At 41.4% G+C, this 19619-nt stretch overlaps 2 protein-coding genes across 12 annotated transcripts in view; one reads left to right on the top strand and one right to left on the bottom strand.

The window, feature by feature from the left end:
* Positions 1 to 13864, bottom strand: part of ARHGEF37 (Rho guanine nucleotide exchange factor 37) — a 73930-nt gene extending 60066 nt beyond the window's left edge. The window contains exon 1 of the mRNA XM_033853395.2: positions 13640 to 13864. Coding sequence (XP_033709286.1) covers positions 13640 to 13697 — 58 coding nt within the window. The 5' untranslated portion in view covers positions 13698 to 13864. The remainder of the gene's footprint in view (positions 1 to 13639) is intronic.
* A 182-nt stretch (positions 13865 to 14046) lies between these two features.
* Positions 14047 to 19619, top strand: part of CSNK1A1 (casein kinase 1 alpha 1) — a 49345-nt gene continuing 43772 nt past the window's right edge. For 3 of the 11 annotated variants that reach the window (XR_002174231.2, XR_002174230.2, XM_019924701.2), the window contains exons 1-2: positions 14047 to 14578; positions 15197 to 15303. Coding sequence is in view for 8 of the 11 variants with exons in the window: in XM_019924701.2 (XP_019780260.1) it covers positions 14456 to 14578; positions 15197 to 15303 (230 nt within the window). In the remaining 3 variants the exon portion in view is untranslated. The remainder of the gene's footprint in view (positions 14579 to 15196; positions 15304 to 19619) is intronic. The other 8 variants (XM_019924704.2, XM_019924702.2, XM_073801867.1 and 5 more) reach the window with 7 other exon arrangements.

Here is a 19619-nt window from a genome sequence, read left to right as displayed (position 1 = left end):
TTTTTTTTTTTGCGTTATGTGGGCCTCTCACTGTCGTGGCCTCTCTCGTTGCGGAGCACAGGCTCCGGACATGCTGGCTCAGCGGCCATGGCTTATGGGCCTAGCCGCTCTGCGGCATGTGGGATCTTCCTGGACCAGGGCACGAACCCATGTCCCCTGCATCGGCAGGTGGACTCTCAACCACTGCGCCACCAGGGAAGCCCCCATCTTCTTTTTACAAATGAGAAACCTGAGATTTAGAGAGATTCAGAAACTTGCCAGGGGCCTTGCTGCTAGAAGTGGCAGAACTAGGACTGCAACCTCAGCAGTATGACTCCAAAGCCTGCATTTCTTCCAGTGTGTCATACCACCTCTGGGCCAGTTTGCTAATTTGTATTGAGAAACACCACTTAGTATTGATACTTCTTTTGTTTCTCTCCCTTCCTGGCTTCCAGAGGCTTCCCTGTGGGTTCCTGGCTCTTTGCATGTATAATAACCCTTCTAAGGACAGAGCTGTTCTCTCTCCCTTCCAGGTTTTCTGGCTCTTTCATCCCGTGGGCAAGACCACAACCTCCCCACACAGATCCGGCCTTGAGCTCTGGAATAGTCCTGTTCTTAATCTGTAGAAATATGTGGAGCCTTGGCTATGAAGCTTAGGAGAGTCCCTCTAAGTCTACTTTGCTGGAACTCCATCACTGATTAAGTGCCTTAGTTCTAGTAATTGGTTTTAACCCATTACCATCATGATTTGTTAGCCAAGTTTAGGGGAACTTACTTTGCTTCTACTGTACTCCTTGTATTAGTCAGTACCCCTTTGGTTCTAGTGCCAGAAATCCAGCTCATCCAGAAGCTATAATGTCTATCAGAAGAAAAGACCGTCTCTGCCTGTGTGTCTGTTCAAGAGATCAAACCCTCCAAAAAGCTGTCCAGCAGACTTCTTCTATATCATTGACTAGAATAGCATGTCCATATCTAACCATACCTAAACCAATCACTGACTGGCTTAGATGAATGAACATTCAACATTGGGCCAGCTCCCTTCTGAAGCATATAGTCATGTAGCCTTGACAAAATTGGAGTCTTACTGGGAAAGAGGAAAAATAAGGGGGAATATTCTTGGGTAGGCAGCCAACAGTATCTGCTGTAGGAGGAAGAGAGCAATTCTACAGGGAGCTTGGGGAGCCAAAGATAATGTAACCCGTCCTACTGAGTCTTTAAAGAGAATTTTTACCAAGCAGATAGGCATAGAAAGTTACGCCAGGTAGAAAGGACTACATGCAAAGGCATAACAATATGCAACTACCCTGTGTTTTTCAGAGACTGCAATCACTTCATTGTAACTGGACTGAATGATATACATTGGAGTGTGCAGTGACAGACAGGCTCCAGATCATGCAAGGCATGTATGCCACGCTAAGGAATTTATACTTTACCTGTAGGCGATGAGGGAATCACTGAGGAATGGGGATAGCATGATATTATTAGAATTTTAGAAAGATCATCTGTCCAGAGAATGGAAAATGGATCCCAGAAGGAAATAAGGCTGGAGGGTGAGAGACCAGTTAGAAAATTGTACTTTTCAGACAGGGGAGAGATTATAGGCTTCAGATTAAGGCTGCAGTAGTAGTGAAGTAGAGGGCAGGAGGGTAAGAGTAAAATGCTAAAGAAATATCTACAGAATTTGAGGACACCTACAGGATGTGAGGATGGAGGGCCTATGCTGACTCTGAGATTTATGTTTTGGGTAACTAGATGGATGCTGGTAGCCTTCATTAAAGAAAAATCATCCTAGGGGACTTCCCTGGTGGCACAGTGGTTAAGAATCCGCCTGCCAATGCAGGGGACATGGGTTCAAGCCCTGGTCTGGGAAGATCCCACATGCCACGGAGCAACTAAGTCCGTGCGCTACAACTATTGAGCCTGCACTCTACAGCCCACGAGCCACAACTGCTGAGCCTGCAGGCCACAACTACTGAAGCCTGCATGCCTAGAGCCTGTGCTCGACAACAAAAGAAGCCACTGCAATGAGCACGCGCGCGGCAATGAAGAGTAGCCCCCGTTCACTGCAACTAGAGAACGCCCGTGTGCAGCAACAAAGACCCAACGCAGCCAAAAATAAATAAATAAATAAATTTATAAAAAAACAAAAAAAGAAAAAGAAAAAGCTCCTAGAGAAGGAAAGGTCTGGGGACAAGTAATACAACCAGTTTGGGACTAGCTGACCCCTGTGGCTTATCCAAGTAGGGGTGTCCAGTGGGAAGATAGATGTAAGGTTCTGGGAGACAGAAGTTTGGCTTGGCAATATAGATTTGGGGATCACTGACATATCTACTGTACAGGGAGCTGTAAGAGTGAATGAGATCACCCTGGGAAAACAGGAAAGACATAAAAAGAAGAAGCCTAAGGACAAAGACCTGGTGAACACAGCCAAGCGGCAGGCAGAGAAAAGGAAGCCAGCAAAAAAGACTGAGAAAGAACAGTCAGATAAAGCTGGGAGGAGAGCTGGACTTTTATTAAACTTCCTTATGAACAACTTTCTTCAACTGCTGTGTTTCACCTGGTGTGTTTCACACCACCAACTCCTTTCAACTGGTGTATTTCACACCACCAAGTAAAACTACAGTTGAAATATTTGACCAGTACCTTTTCAAATATTGTTTGAATTATTGGAATATCAGATTTTTATTCATTGGTTTTTTGTTGGATGTACCCTCTGTCAGGTCAAAGCAATGCTTTCCTGGAAACTGCATGAGAAAGAAGTCTAGTGAGAAAAGGAAACTCCCTCTCCTGCAGTATGCATTCACCACCCTGGAGTATAGCCTCAAGGTCTTACTGCCACGTATTTAAAAATCAGCAATTGGGTGGGCAAGGGTATAACCAATTAGTAAGAGTGTGAGTTGACAAAACCTTTTTGACTCAGGAATTTCACTTCTATTAATTTATCCTATAGAAATCTACACACAAGTGCACAAAGATACATGCATATTGCTGTGGTTTGTGACTTCTAAAAAATCAAAGTGAAGGGATAGAAACAGCTCAAAAACTATCAGCAGGGGATAGTTAAATAAATTCCAGTATGTCCACACCATGGAATACTACACAACCAATTAAAAGAACAAGGTTTATCTCAAGGTACAGACATGTGGAGAAGTCCATGTTATAGATATAATATATTGTTAACTGAAAAAAGGCAGGTTTCAGAGCCATATGCTGAATATGTACATATGTAAATCTACATTATATATACATATATTCCATTCAATCATTCAACGGCTATTATTGAGGCAGGCACTGAGCTGGGGATACATTAGTGAATAAGACAAAGAAAGTTCCTGTCTCATTAAGCAAATGTTCTAGTGAAGGAATTAAGTCAATAAAAGAGTTATATATATATATATATATATATATATATATATATATATATACTATATATAAAATTTTAGATACTAGTAAGTGCTGTGAAGGAAAATAAAGTAGGGTAAAGAGCTGAAAAGTAACTAGGTATGGTGAGCAGGTGAGTGTACGGGGCTATTTTAAATAATTTGGTCACGAAAAATGTTTCTAAGGAGAGAACATTTTAGCAGTGACCTGAATAAAGTGAATGAGCGTATTAGAGTTTTCCAGAGAAAAAGAACCAACAGGATGTGTGTGTGTGTATGTGTGAGAGAGAGAGACAGACAGAGAGAGAGAGAGAGAGAGAAAGAGAGACAGAGAGATTTATTTTAAGGAATTAGCTCATGTGATTGTGAAAGCTGGTAAATTCAAAATCTGCAGGGTAGGCCAGCAAGCTAAGATCCAGGGAAGAGTTGCAAAGAGTTCCAAAGGCTGTCTGCTAGAATTCCCTCTTGCTTGGGAGAAGTCAGTCTTTGTTGTATTAAGACCTTCAAATGACTAGATGAAGCCCACCCATATTATGGAGGGTATTTTGCTTTACTCAAAGTCCATCTACTTAAATGTTAATTTCATCCAAAAAATACCTTCATAAAAACACCCAGAATGTTTGACCAAACATTTGGGCATTATGGCCCAGCTGAGATGACACATAAAATTTATAATCACAAGTTCATCCCTTGTTTAATTGGCACGCATATGCATCTCCTTAAACCATACCTGGTCTCCAAATAAAGACAATAACAAGGTCATACTTCCACCTACCATGATACAACCATCTTGTATACAATTGAAAACACACTAACTCTTTCCCCAGAGAGGAAACAAAGTCCTTGGGTGATGTTTACTCCTCTTGATAACCTGTAACTGCTTTCTGCCATGAGAAGTTGGCAACTCAGAAGAGGGCCTTTACCAGAACTTGACCTTGCTGGAACCCTGATCTCAGACTTCCAGCCTCCAGAACTGTGAGAAAATAAATTTCTGTTCTTTAAGATACCCAGCCTATCTATGGTATTTTGTTATAGCATCCCGAACTGACTAAGACTGGCAGAAAGGGAAATTGTTTTCAACCAGTGATGCAGGAATAACTGGTTATCCATATGGAAAAGACATACCTTTGTTTTCTTTTCTCCCTTATCCCCTCATCATGTAAATATAAGATGCACTGACTTTATATCATAGCATTCAAGTATTGTTAATGAGAAATAATGCAATGCTTGATCTTGTTCAGAAAGCACAATAGGTTTGCTCAAACTCCTGACACTTGCTTAGCCCCTCAAATGTTATTCTAAATTCCCCAACTCCAACTCTTTCCTGGGCATTTAACATTTGAATGTTCAGATCCAACTAGGTGATTCTGGCCCAGCACGATGCTTGGCTACAGAAGCCAGCTAATGCAACAGCAAATGATCATATCCACAAGATGGCAGCATTGTATAATCATTGAAAACCATAATCTGGCATGGGTTCTTGAACATACCTTTCTGTGGCATATTACGTGATCTGTTAAGTGGACTTTTATATATATCTTCACTTAATCTTGAAATAAATGAGCAGTTTTCTTCCCAGAATGTTTTACAGTTTTGAGAAGCATGGACTGGAGAAATAAAAAAGCAGATTCTTTAGAGTCAGAAAAAAATCTGAGTTCAAGTACAAAATGCACCCCTAACTTATTTAGGGCACTTGAGCAAGTTAACTAAGATCTCTGGGGCTCAGTCACCCTATCTAAAACTTTAAAACAATGAAATTACTTTCCCCACAAAATCTTTTCTTTTCTTTTTGACATAGGTAATGTGAGTAAGAACAACACTGCATGGGAAAATTGATCAGAGTAGATGCCCTCTGAAAACTCAATATCTTCAGGTTGATTAGAAAAAAGGGTCTGAGGCCTTTAAAATAGCCTAGAATATTATTTCTGTTTCCTATGACACATCTTAAAAGCCTATGGTGGTGACCTTGTCAAAAGGAATCAACTACACAAAGAAATCAGTTGCGGTAGTATAATAGTCGATACACCTATTTTTGGTTTGGGATAATAATTGTTAAGTTCCTATTTCAGCTGACAGCCTGTCTTCCTCCACCAGAAAGGTTAGAAAAAGTCACCTCTGGCTTGAATTGCCTAATTACAGCAGCAGGGTACATTTGTATGGGGTTTATGGCTTAAACACGGTGCTTTTACATATCCTATTTCAACTAAGCAGAAGCTATGGTAATTGATGACAGTGTGGGCCAAGAAAACATAAGCTAAGAAGGTCAACAGAATTTGAAATTCTAAGCAACAAAAGAAAATGTTTCATATAGGTTAGAAGGGGCTATCATTTGCCTAGACTAGAAGAACATAGATAAGCAGTCTTAGGAGTTCAGGTCAGATTCAGGGTCCAACAGGAAGTAAGGAGGGTCTGGAAAGTCTGATAGGTAAGTAACATTTAAATAGGTCAGTTGGCTTTAGAATCTGAAAGGGGGAGAGGCAGAAGTAATTAACACTGGTGAGGCAAGAGTAAGCAGCATTGTCCAGGAGGGATGGCTGGAGGTAAATAATTGAGGTCAGGTAGCCAGGATCTGTGAACAGCTGTAGAGCCAGGGACTACAGGGTTTGAGATTCAGACATGGAGGAGATGGGTGTCAGCCCTCAAAAGTGTGTGGGAGTTCAGACACAGCTGGAAGTCAGAACCCAGACCATGCTTGAGCACCAAGTTGTGTAACTTTGACATTGAGAGATCAATTGAGCTGCAGGTGGGCTGGGTAAACCAGCTGGAGGGGGATGATTTAAATCAACCCTACTTCAACTGAGGTAGTGACTGCTAAAATACTCCCTATCCAGATTTAGAGCAGGCACCAGGGTCTGGAGAGGACAGGCTAACTGTGAGAGTGAACAGGCATACTTTATAGAACACTGATATGGATCTTAGGGAGTTCTCAAGAAGTCACCACACCTCTCCAGAGCTTCAGCTTCATCACACACAAGATGAATATAATAAGAGATGCTTTACCTATCTCTAAAACAGGTAAGGAAAGGCACAATTTAGTGAATGAGAAATTACTTTATGAACTGTAAAGGGCTCTATAAGCATAATTTGACATCTTTGGCTTTGTGGATTAGGGGCTTACAATCCAGAGTTTTTTTGTTTGTTTTGTGTGTGTGTGTGTGTGTGTGTGTGTGTGTGTGTGTGTGTGTGTTTTCCCCCAATCAGGCCCTGGGCTCTGCTCATTGCAGGAAGTCTTTGCAGTGGTGTTAGGCTTGGCCAGCATCAAATGGAGCAGCTATTCCATTTTCTGTGATCAGCATCAGTGCTTCCCAGCATTATCATGGAGAGATGAGAGTTAATAGGATGTGTTCTTAGGACCTGTTCTCCTCAGGAATGGCAACTCAAGCATCTAGAAAATTTAGTCTCACAAAGAAAAGTAGATCACTCTAGTGAGTAATAATGAGTCATTGGGAGCAGGGTTTCATGCCCTTGCTAATGAACAATGCAGGGGAAGAGAACAGAGGCTGAGAAAACAAAGGGACAGAGAAACTGCAGGAACTCCAAAACACTAATGAAATTCTTCCAAATAAAAAGTAGCCTACCCAGGACTTCCCTGGTGGCGCAGTAGTTAAGAATCCTCCTGTCAAGGCAGGGGATACGGGTTTGAGCCCTGGTCCAGGAAGATCCCACATGCCGCGGGGCAACGAAGCCCGTGTGCCACAACTACTGAGCCCGTGCTCTAGAGCCCATGAGCCACAACTACTGAGCCTGCGTGCCACAACTACTGAAGCCTGTGCGCCTAGAGCCCATGCTCCACAAGAGAAGCCACCACAATGAGAAGCCCGCACAGCACAACAAAGAGTAGGCCCCGCTCGCCACAACTAGAGAAAGCCCGTGCGCAGCAACAAAGACCCAACACAGCCAAAAATAAATAAATTAAAAATAAAAGCCTACACCAATATCCCCGAACACCATGCATGATAGTGCGTTTCCAGGAATTAATAGTTTGAGTTATTAAAATAGAAATTAAAAAATATAATTTGATTATCTAAATATTTCTAGGTCACACAGACTGATCTGAACAAGATAATGGGGGTGAAGTGGGGAACACAGGGGAAACCTAGGCATTTCAACTTTTATAGTGCCTTTCAAGGCCTGGCCTTGGTAAAGTTTTCAATGTGTACATGGAACATCAATGATTTGAATTTCCTCCCTGTCAGGACATCTCTCTGGCGTTTAATTATTACACTGCAGAATGTTCATTGCAGACAAATGAGTTAAAACCTCAGGCATTATTTCAAAGCAGCTCTGAGAGGGAGTGGTGGGGCTAGTGTACGCAGTATTAGAAGAGGATATGAAACAAGTTTTGCTTGATTTTCACTGTTGAATCTCATTCCTTGCCAGGAATACGACTGTGCTGAACAGTAAAATCGTTTTGTGCTTGCCTGTATGAGAATCTAAGCAAGGATTTTTTTAGACTGAAAGGGACCTACAGAGGTCATTTAAGTGAGGTCCCTCCCCCACCTGCAGGGAGAATTACAGCCTTTCTTAAATATTTTAAAAAGAAGATATTTCCCAAACTCTTTTAATTTGGGAGTGTCTTCTAATTTCTAACTATCTATCTATTGCTATGGTTCATTGTTAAGAGAATCTGATTTTCCTGACAAGTATTAAGAATGGGTGAGGATCTGCTCATCAGAATTTTACATATTATCTGAATTATAAGAAGCTATAAAAGGCAAAGAGCATGTTAATGTCTTCCTTCTACTTCAAAATACAGGAGTCATCTTTAGTATACAGTACAATATTTTTTAAACCTATAAAAAGCTTTAGAATCTGACTTCTCTTTTAGGAGATTACAATATTGAAGCCTCAGAAAATGCTTAAGGTAGAGTCGCAAATAAAATTCAGTTTTTCTGAATACTTAGGTCAGGATACATTTCCTTAAACCATTTAACCTAGCTCTTAAATACCCAAATAAAGGGATATTCCATCTGGTTTCTCCTCTCCCACCCCAAACTACTTTTTAAGAATAAAATGTGTCCACTACTTTAGTATTGCTTCCAGGGGCTCTTGCTTTAAGTTAGTAAAACTTCCAGGTCCTCTGCTACTCTAAATGAAGATGGCAACATTTTATTTATATATATATATAGGTGGCAAAGGAGGCATTCTCGTTGAACAAAGTACAGTGAAAAGCCTAACTCAAGCATTTAAAATATTTCTGGGGCTTCCCTGGTGGTTCAGTGGTTGAGAGTCCGCCTGCCGATGCAGGGGACACAGGTTCGTGCCCCAGTCCGGGAAGATCCCACATGCCGTGGAGCGGCTGGGCCCATGAGCCATTGCTGCTGAGCCTGTGCGTCCCGAGCCTGTGCTCCGCAACGGGAGAGGCCACAACAGTGAGAGGCCCGCGTACCACAAAAAAAAAAATATATATATATATTTCTGTAGTAAAGTCTGTGTTAATCTCAGTTTTGGAACAGTGACAGTTTGAATTCTTCCCCATCTCTAAGACCCCACACATTTATTTTTGTGAGAATACACTTTTATATCTATGGGAATACTTGAGCTCGTGCAAAATATGAGAGATTTGAGCACATATGAGATTATTCTGTTTTTCATACTAAGGTAACTATGTTCTTGGTTTTGAGGGTCCTTTGATCCCCATTCTCTCTTACAGGAAACTAATTTTCCCCCTTCCTTCAACTGAATCTACATATCTAAAGAATGCAATTGCTTCATCAATTGCCAACAAATGTTAGCAACTGTTAGCTGTGTCCATAAAAGGGACATTTTTAATCTTATTAGCACACCCCTGTAAACCACGGATTTACAAAATACTTGAGATTTTGAAATGGGTGGGGAAGGGAATAGGGGAGTTGCAAATAAAGCTCTCTTCTAATTAAGTTTATTAGGTTTTACAACAATGCCTGGTCAGTAAAGATAACCTAACAACCTCTTTCAAGGACAGAATGAAAGGATAAAGATTTAAATTTGTAAAGATAAATCTACGTAATGAGAAGATAGGATAGCTCATGAATATGGGTTTGTTCATCACAAACTACCAAAACAGAATCAGTTGTTGTTTATGATACAAGGGATTTTAAGACCTTAGCATTTCTAAAAATATATCCTAACCAATTAATTTCTGGATGTGGGCAAAGATTTAGTTATAGGAATGTTCCCTGAAATTGTTTATACTAGCAAAAGTTTGGAAATAACTAAAATACTCCATTGGGATTGGTTAAATGTTGTTCTGTCAATATGATACATATTTAATATAGAGATACTAAAAATGATATTTTGGAAGATTACTTAGTTATATGGAAATATGTCTCCAACAAATCATTAAGTGAAAATACAGATCTCAAAACTGAAAGTGCACTATGACAACCTGTTGCAAATTTTTTTTTTTTTTTTGCGGTACGCGGGCCTCTCACTGCTGTGGCCTCTCCCGTTGCGGAGCACAGGCTCTGGACGCACAGGCTCAGCGGCCATGGCTCGTGGGCCTAGCCGCTCCGCAGCATGTGGGATCTTCCCGGACCGGGGCACGAACCCACGTCCCCTGCATCGGCAGGCGGACTCTCAACCACTGCACCACCAGGGAAGCCCCAACCTGTTGCAAATTTTAAGAAATAAAATTAAATATATGAAAAAAAAAATGTGTGTGCACACATATGTACTGATAAGTATACATACACTCAAGATACACACAAACACACAGAGAATACACATAGAAAAAAAGACTGGACACATATACAGCAAATTGTTAACATTTCGTGATTATCTCTAAGAGATTTTTGTTTCCTTTTTTTCTGATTTATCAAACTTTCTAAATTTTTCAAAGGAATACTTGTCACTTTTATAAGGAAAAGAGCAGTCAACATTTTATGTGTAAATGACTATTAAAAGATCATTGGGTAGCATACATGTGGAACTTATCAACTTTAGAATCTTGAAGGCATATGGTTCAAAAGCACAGATATATATGTTCAAAGAATTAAATTAATCAAAATAAATTTATGGTTAATGACCCCATAAAAGGTAAGAAATGTTTTCAGAATGTCTCAAAAGTGTTTGAAGTTGCTATCATAGATGCAGCAATATACTTTCACAAAACCTTGTGAATAACTCAGAGGGGGAGAACAGGAACTGAGACAAGAAAGGAACATAGAAACAGCTGTCACTGTCAAAGACTAGTAAAAAAACTTAATGGATTATCACTCTGATACAACAGGACATTTCTGATGTTCTCATGTTTTCAATCACTTCATTAACTGGCTTATCTAATACTGATCATGCACAAAGCTGCATAACAGTAACAGTTAAACAACATGTGAAAAAGCATTTAACATAGTCTCTGTCATTCCATTTTTCTACTTATTTGTACCAAACAACTCCAGAGATGGGCAGACCACCTTTGTGATTTTCTTTTCTTCCTTACTGCACCTATCTATACCTCTTAAGCTTGTCCTTATCATTTTACTTAAAACACACTCTGCTTTCCAGTGACCTTTCCTTGGGTAAGCACTGTGGTTTAAAAAAAAAAAAATTTCAATTCATCTTGATCTCTCTTTGAAAACAAGTAATCAGTGGGGCATGACTGTCCCAATTTACCTTCTACCCTTTCCTTTTTCTCTTTATTTTAGTTAGAGGTTGGGGTTCTAATTCTTTCTTTGACACTAAGATCTGTATGATCTTGGGCAAGCCACAGTTTGTCCTAGCTAGGCCCAACTGGTATGTGTGAAAGCACTGTGTAGATTGCAAAGCATTTACAAATGATTTTTTTTTTGCGGTACATGGGCCTCTCACTGCTGTGGCCTCTCCCGTTGCGGAGCACAGGCTCTGGATGCGCAGGCTCAGCGGCCATGGCTCACGGGCCCAGCTGCTCTGCGGCATGTGGGATCTTCCCGGACCGGGGCACGAACCCACGTCCCCTGCATCGGCAGGCGGACTCTCAACCACTGTGCCACCACGGAAGCCCCAAATATGATTATTGAACTAGATGATCTCAATTTCTCAAGGTCTAAAATATTTATTCTATACTTTAAATTATATTTTTGGTGAATTCAGCTGATCCAGGAGTCAGGAATTGCATTTTGGCACATTGCAGAAGATTCCCTCCATTACAGTAAAGCTGCTGATGATTCAAAACAACAGAATGGGGAATTCCCTGCTGTCCAGTTGTTGGGACTGTGTGCTTTCACTGAAGAGGACGCAGGTTCCATCCCTTGTCGGGGAACTAAGATCCCACAGGCCGTGTGATACGGCCAAAAACCAAACCAAAACAAGCAAACAAACAAAAAACCCAGAATGATTTGTAACCAAAAACAGGTTCAATTACTGAGGCCGAAAGTTACCACGAATAATACATGATTTTAAGGAGAAGGCTGAATTCGTAGCCAACACCTAAAATCCCCATTTTCTACATTAGAAAACCCAACTTTTGCCCTTCTTAATCTGATAAATTTAAATCTTAAGATTTTCAACTGAAATCACATTTGAAAAGGCTACTACCACTCATTTGGCATTTTAGTACATTTTGCTGGATATTGTCAATGGTGGAATAGTGATTACAGCAGGCAGGAAACAAGTGAGGAGACACACCAAAACATACACATAAAATCATAGACTCTCAGAGTTGAAAGGGCTTCTAAAAGTGATTTAGATTAGTGAGTCCCAGACTGTGGCATTTCAAAAACTTATAAAAGTTAAAAAAAAAAAAAAATGGTGGGGAGGACAGACATAAAGTATCAACTTTTAGTTTTGCCAAACAAGGATATCAACAAAACAACCATCTACCATCAGGACCATATTATAAAAGGGCACTTCAACAACACATATATAGGAAGATAAAACCTCATAATAACGTGTAATTTGAAATTAGATAAATTAAAGAAAAAACGCATTATACTTCTCTTTTCTAGTTATCTCATGGAAAACTCGATTTGCCCCGTCCACGCAGACCTCTGGGAATCCCTAATCTAGTCCACTCCATGCACACCATTACCCCCCAACCCCGAGTTGAGCATCTGTATCCTCACTACAACAACAAAACATCCATTTAAATGTATACCCCACCCCTTATAGGGAACTCCTTAAGCTGAGGAATCCATTAAATTTTGGATGGCTGTGGTGGAAAATCAGCAGAACAGTAGCTATCTCTGAAAACTTGGAAACTTCAAAATGCTTAAACTTGACTTTTTTTTTTTTTTAAGACCAAACTCTAACAGCAGAGAATTTTAAGTAGGCCAGACATGCTTTAGAGTCACCAAAGGAGACTGCCTAACAGTGTTGATTTGGGAGTCAGGTGGCCTGGGTTTTGGTAGTGCCTCAAAACTTCATGCTAACCCTGAGTCTTTTCCCTCTGTTTTCAAATTCAAGACATTTAGGTCAGCGCTTTATGAATACAAATATTTAAGCCAGAAACATGTAGGAATTCCAGTTATCTTCCAGGATGAACCCCATTACTAACTACTTCATCAGCTTTCAAACTTGCAGTTAAGTCTACATTTTTTCCGGTTTTAATGAAATTATTTTATTTGGGATAGATTTTGCTTAAATTTTCACAACTGAGGTTTTGATTCACTCATTTATCAGGGTTTGATTCATATTGCAGATGATAGCATCAACACAGCTTTCTTTTGTGATCATCATTACTACCAAGCCCAATTTTCCCAGGTCAAATTTTGTAAACCAAAATGTGCTCAAGATTTGATTCGTTGACTAATTTTTAGTAAAATTTTAAACATTGTCAATTTAGTAAAGTTTTAAACATTGTCAATTTCATTTTGTAAGTTATTTCTACCCTATGTTTTTGGGTCAACACTGCAGTTTTCAACACGACCAAAATAGGATTCTTCAAGGTTTCTTCTGCGGGGGGGCGGGGGCGAAGAGGATAACTTTCATATGGGCAGTTTTTTCACGGCAGTAAATCTTATTTTCTATTCACCATATACTGGCCATTAACATTACTCGAATATGTTTTTTTTCTCCCTTTGGGAATCAAATATCATCAGTGGGTAAACAACACAAAGACACAGAGCTTTCCCTCTTTTTCCCCCTCCTGTAAAAACAGGGAATCCAACACTCCGTAGAGCGCAGAACTCTAATAATCAACTAGACTGCTAAAACAGGGAGCCCTGAACAAACCCAGCCCGCACAGGGTTGCTTTTCTCTTTCTCTCCACTAGAGGCGATAGCCTCTTTCAAAAGAGAAATTGAGCTGGAATGGGCCGGTTGGGGGAGTAGCCCCCGTAAAGACCAAAAGGTTAAAAACCACCTCAAACAAAGAGCAAAGGTCAATACCCAACTCCCAAGCCCTGACGTATCCATCTTCCACGGAAAATGAAGGTGACTCCTCCATAACATGTTCTCGAGCCCTGGGGCCGCGTGGCCTTTCAGAAACCAGGCGGGTCTGAGGTGACTAACAGGTAGTTCACAGTGGAACAGCCAACGACCGGAAGTGGAAATGAGCCCCGGGCGGGGATGAGGAGACGCCACGGCACGCTTGCGCAGTCAGCGGGGTTGCAGTACGCGTGCGCAGTTGGGCGGTGACGGGGTGACGCTCGGAGCGTGGGCCGTGACTCTCACGGATCCGGTCCCGCCCTCCCTTCTAGCTGTCGACCGTCCGGGGCTAGCGCCCGCGATCCTTTTCCCAGAGTGCTCTGCGCTGTGAAGAAGCGGCTCCCGAGCACTGGGGGCATTTTGTGTTGGCTGGAGCCGGAGTAACAAGATGGCGGCGTCGGCGGAGTGACAGGGGTCCCTCCGGGCGGGAGCCGGCGGCAGTGGTGGCAGCGGTATCGCCGCCCTAACTCACCGCTCTCCTTTTCCAGCCCGCGACGTCGCCGCGAAAGTGAGGCAGCGGCGGCCGCCAGAAGCAAGTGGCCCAGCCTGGTTACCGTGAGAACCCCCTCAACAATCTGCGGCCTGACAGAAAGAAACCTGACAGCAGCGGTGATTAGGTTCTCCTTGGCCGACTCTGGGCCCTGTAACGCCGAGAAAAGAGCCAGCGTTTTCCTGCCGCCCTCCGGAGCCTTGCTCCGTGGACGAGCCCTAGAGGTCTCCCGTTCTCCCCTTAGAGGTGTCGGGGCTTAGCCCCAGCCTCCATCTTCGTCTCTCAGGATGGCGAGCAGCAGCGGCTCCAAGGCCGAATTCATTGTCGGAGGGAAATATAAACTGGTACGGAAGATCGGGTCTGGCTCCTTCGGTGACATTTACCTGGCGATCAACATCACCAACGGCGAGGTAATCACCTGGGGTGGGGTTCACGACTACGCTGCGCCTGCCCTCCCCCCCTCCCGCGAACTGTTCGGGCCTTTTCCCACCGCATGCCGCACTGGGAAGTCCAGAGGGAGCCAGTTTTCCTGCCTTAGGAACCACCCCCGCTTTCTTTCCCTGAAAGGGAAGAACCCAAGATAAAGGTTGGGTGTACTAGGAAGTTTCCCAGCTTGTTAAAAATACACCTTAATCGAACTTTTAAAACCGTCGTTTAAGGTGAGGACGGCAAAATCCTATTCCTGTGATCCCCATGTTTTTCTATCTATATTTTTAATTCTGCCGGCGTTTTTGTTCCCATTAGGACAGCATCCGATCGCCTGGTTTCTTCATAACCTCTCATTACGTTTTCTGGATGAATCGTTTTCCTGCACTTTAGAGGACGTGCCGCTTTCGTCACTACCCCCTGAAGAGGCCTTTGAGGCTGGTTGCCTCGTTTTATAATTACAAAGAGAGCCTTCTTTTCCCAGCCTCTCACTTCCACCTTCTAGTCGAGAGTTGGAGCTTTGCTCGTGTTTCCCTCTCTTTTCCCAAATGACATTGAATCCATAAGGATGTTGATGCCATCATCCCCTCTTTCCCCTGCAGGAAGTGGCAGTGAAGCTAGAATCTCAGAAGGCCAGGCATCCCCAGTTGCTGTACGAGAGCAAACTCTATAAGATTCTTCAAGGTGGGGTTGGCATCCCCCACATACGGTAAGAATCCTTAAGCAAACAGGCGATCCTCTGAGGGAAGTATGGAAACGGGGAAGATGTGTACAGGCAGGTGATAGGGCCAGCTGAATCCGGCTCTTGGTATTTGAGTTACCTGGGTTTCCTGTGAAGCGTAAGTCACCACAATCACAGAGTAAATTTTAGTTTGCCAACTTAGTTTAGAATTTCAGTTTGTAACACTCTGCTGCAAAGCTTCCGTCATTCTTCCCGAGGCTTTCATTTGCGGTTAAAGTATGCGGCTCATCTTTGATCCCAACGCGGAAGGGTTGCCTGCTGTTTTCTTTCCGTCTGCACCTCAGTTGTTCTTGGGTTTGTCCGGTGAAGTGGATTTGAGGGTGCCGAAGTCACCGGGCTGGGCCAGTTCGGGTTGCTATTGGAGCTGGCTTGGGAAATGGCTGCTCTTTTGTTGTGTTTTTGTTCCAACATGTCTTCCTCCTCCGCTTAGAAAATGGCGGAACGACGTGACTCAACCGCATATTCCTGCCCTTTTCTTTGCTTGAGTTCATAAGTTATGCTTCCTTGAGACCCTCTTTAGCAGCCCTGAGTTGATTAAACCTTTGAAAAGCCAAGAATAAAGCTGCAGACAGTGGTGGGGTTCAGGGAAGGAGATGCCATAATGACAGTCTGATCTCTGCAGCAGATGCGATGTGAAATAAATTTACTCTGCAATATCTTTCAGAGTCTTTCCAGAAGTGTTAATTAAGTCTGTAAAGGATGGTAATGTTTGCTACATTTCAGTCTGTGTACTAAATTTTGTGGGAAATGGCAAAGGCAGTTTGAACAGCGCTATGTTGAAATTGACTCAGTTGTATTAAAAGAAAACTTAATCGTGTAACCACAGTTTGACAAGTAACTTTAACCTGTTGAGTTACTTGGTCAGTAGCTCCTCGCATCTGGGAAATTGTGGCCTTTTTTTGGAGATGTGATATTGGTGAAGGCAAATAGTAATCAGGATAAAAGATAACCAGATGAAGACACTGGGTTCTTTTAAATGGTTAACTTTAAAGGATTTTAGAATAGTTTGATTTTTGAGATTAAAGAGCCTCTTTCCAGAGTAGAGACTAAAATATAGTTTAAGACTCAACCATTTTCCAACAATTACTCAAAAATAACATTTGCAAAAAGATACGGAGGTAGTTGAGAATTAACTGGAATGGTATTTACTGTAGCGTGTTTTACTATCCCAGCTTTTATTCCTCAAATCTTGAATTAATGACTGGGTTATATACATTAATTCTGATGTGGAAACAACCGGAGTGACACTATCCTTAAAAATTTTCCAATGCTGATAGACATTTTTAATGGAGAAATTGAGTGATACGATTTTCTATTGGTTCAAAGTCAAAATAAATTATTAGGAAGAAAATTCCAGGTTTATCTTATGAGGTAAAGATTAATGTGAAATCTGAGATAATCCAGATTTGAGATTTTTAATGGTTCTCATCCCTTTAAAAAAAAACAAAACCCTGCTGTGTAGGAAAATAAATTTGTTATTGTGGAAAAGTGAAAACCTTGATTAAAATATCTAGCGTTTTTCTTCACAAAATAAAAAATATCAATTGCATTCGCCTAAAATGTTTAAATTCCTTTCCCTTTGTATTTACTTTCATCTCTCCACCCTGGATCTCGCTGATTTGCTTTCCATCACTAGTTTTTCCTAGAATTACATGTAATTGCAATCATACAGTATGAGGTCATTTGTGTCTGGCTTCTCTAACTTAACGTAATGCTTTTGAGATTCATCTGTGTTGGGAGGTTTTATAAATTTCACAAATCAGGTTGAACTTAATGTATTTGAAATCATTTTCAAAAAAGCAGTAAGGGCTTCCCTGGTGGCGCAGTGGTTGAGAGTCTGCCTGCCGATGCAGGGGACACAGGTTCGTGCCCCGGTCCGGGAAGATCCCACATGCCGCGAAGCGGCTGGGCCCGTGAGCCATGGCCGCTGAGCCTGCGCGTCCCGAGCCTGTGCTCCGCAATGGGAGAGGCCACAACAGTGAGAGGCCTGCGTACCGCAAAAAAAAAAAAAAAAAAAAAAAAGGCAGTAAGCATCTGGCATTTTCAGTGCTAAACGCAAATTAAATACATGCACTTTTATTTGGTAGCTTTTATTTAAGGACAACACTGATACAGACCAACAAGGGCAATAGTCAATATACTGATTACACACATCAATAAATGAAATTGACTTGTGAGCAAAATTCTAAGAGGTTGAGTGCAGAGGGTGTTGTGGTAGTTATAAACTGGATGGAGCTAAAGAGGTTAACCTGACTTTCAAGTTAAGACTTCCTGGGAGAGGAGATGGGACTTCAGGATCTGGCTCTAAGGAAGAAAGCTTGGTGAACTGGTTGGGGTGGGCATCCAAGAGTAAAGTGTGGCTTCTGGGAGTGGTCTCTAAGGCAGAATGTAGTAATTGCATGAGGGTGAGGAAAGAGTAAATTTGTTTTAGGAGTAGTAGAGTCCAGGTACATAGAAACAAAAAATGGATCGTTGGTTTTAAAGTACAGTGTGAGAGAACTGTTTGTCCACTGAAGTGGAAAAGATAAGGACTTACACAAGCTTTCTTTATTTTGGGTGGCAACATCTTCCCCTTTGCTGTTTGTTCCCCACTATTTCCACATCAACTATATATAGTATACACTTAATAAATATTTACTTGGGAAATATTGAATTAAATTATTCAGCTTAGCTAGATTAAAAGGGCAGTCTCTTCTGTTACCCATTGTTTTAGAAATGTTGACACTAATTAAAAATTTTTAGATTTGCTGCATTTATACCACACTAATATCTCCCTCCTCCCCCAATCCACCCCACACCCTGCAATTTTCTTAAAGATACTATGGGATATTCTAAAATGAGGGCTGAAAATTACCTAGCCTATATAGCATACCTGCCTTATCAAGTCCTTAGTATGTAAGGACCTTACTAAGGGATCTATTGTGCAGAAGCATAGCATCCAGTGAGTGTAAAGAGCAAGAATGAGAGGATGGCATTCAGTCTCTTGATATTTTTAAGAAACTGAAAGTCCTTGGGCCTTGTGCATTGACCTCTGGCAGCTCATTTTAAATTACTGTATTTCTGTTACAACCCTCCCTTTCTTTGTGCCACTTTGAACTGAATTAAATTGTTCTCTAAAGAAGCAGTTATGTTATAGCCAGGCTCTAAATCTGCCATGTGGTACTGATTGAGTGATCTGGGGTTTGTCAGTCCCTTAACCTCTTTGGGCATATCAGTTTCCTCATTTTTGAAATCAAGAGGGTTTTGCCAGGTTGGTGATTTTCTAGTTTTGCATGCTGAGCTTTTGGGCAGGGTTTTGTTTGAACAAGTTTCTGTACTTAAGTAAGTCACTGGCCTAGTTGATCTTAGAACTTTCAGCTCTGAATTTTAAGATTTATTTTCAGATGATGGTAGCTAGAAAGCATTTCATCACATTTGGTGTTTTGTCTAGATCTTACCTTTGAATGATATTTTAGTAGTGAGATACCACTCAGGACCTTAAAAATGCTACCTGTATCAGGTAAACCATAGGTTACCACTTAGGAGAAAGTAAATTAATGGGATATACTTTTATAGGAAAACATGATAAAGAAAATAGGAGGGGCATAGGATAATTTTGGTTGTCTTGTTTTTTGTTGTTGTTGTTGTTTTAAATATTTATTTATTTATTTGGTTGCACCGGGTCTTAGTTACAGCACGTGGGCTCCTTACTTGTGGCATGTGAACTCTTAGTTGCGGCATGCATGTGCGATATAGTTCCCTGACCAGGGATTGAACCCAGGCCCCTCTGCATTGGGAGCACAGAGTCTTATGCACTGCTCCACCAGGGAGGTCCCAGTTGTCTTGTTTCTTTCACCACTTTTTTTTTTTTTTTTGCCCTCTTTGAATGTCAAATATTCTAGGAGATATTTATAAAGTACTAGTTAATCCTTACTGTCCAGTGTTAAAAGCAGCTTAAATTTTAATCTTAGCTTTTTGGCACTGAGCATATATCCTGTAAATAAGTTCTAATATTCTTATCAGAGAAAAAAGATGATGTCTACATTGGGTATGTCTTTATTAGAGAGATTACATTACAGATCACAGGATTCATACAGTAACTGAATCCGTGGTACACTAAGGGTACGTATATTGGCTTATGCTGGATTTCTAGTAATGGAATAATGTAATGATGCTTAGATAGCATTTGGAGCTGGATGAACCCTGAGAGATAATAGCCCAACACTTCATGATATATAAATTAGACTGTTGAGTCTCAGAGGGCTTACTAGAAATCTCCTAACTTCCAATTTTCCTGTGAGCCA

This window comes from Tursiops truncatus, chromosome 3 (assembly GCF_011762595.2).
Source record: "Tursiops truncatus isolate mTurTru1 chromosome 3, mTurTru1.mat.Y, whole genome shotgun sequence".
In the NCBI taxonomy this organism is placed as follows: Eukaryota; Metazoa; Chordata; class Mammalia; order Artiodactyla; family Delphinidae; genus Tursiops; species Tursiops truncatus.
The sequence above is the reverse complement of the archived record's forward strand: the minus strand, read 5'-3'. Positions and strand labels throughout refer to the sequence as shown.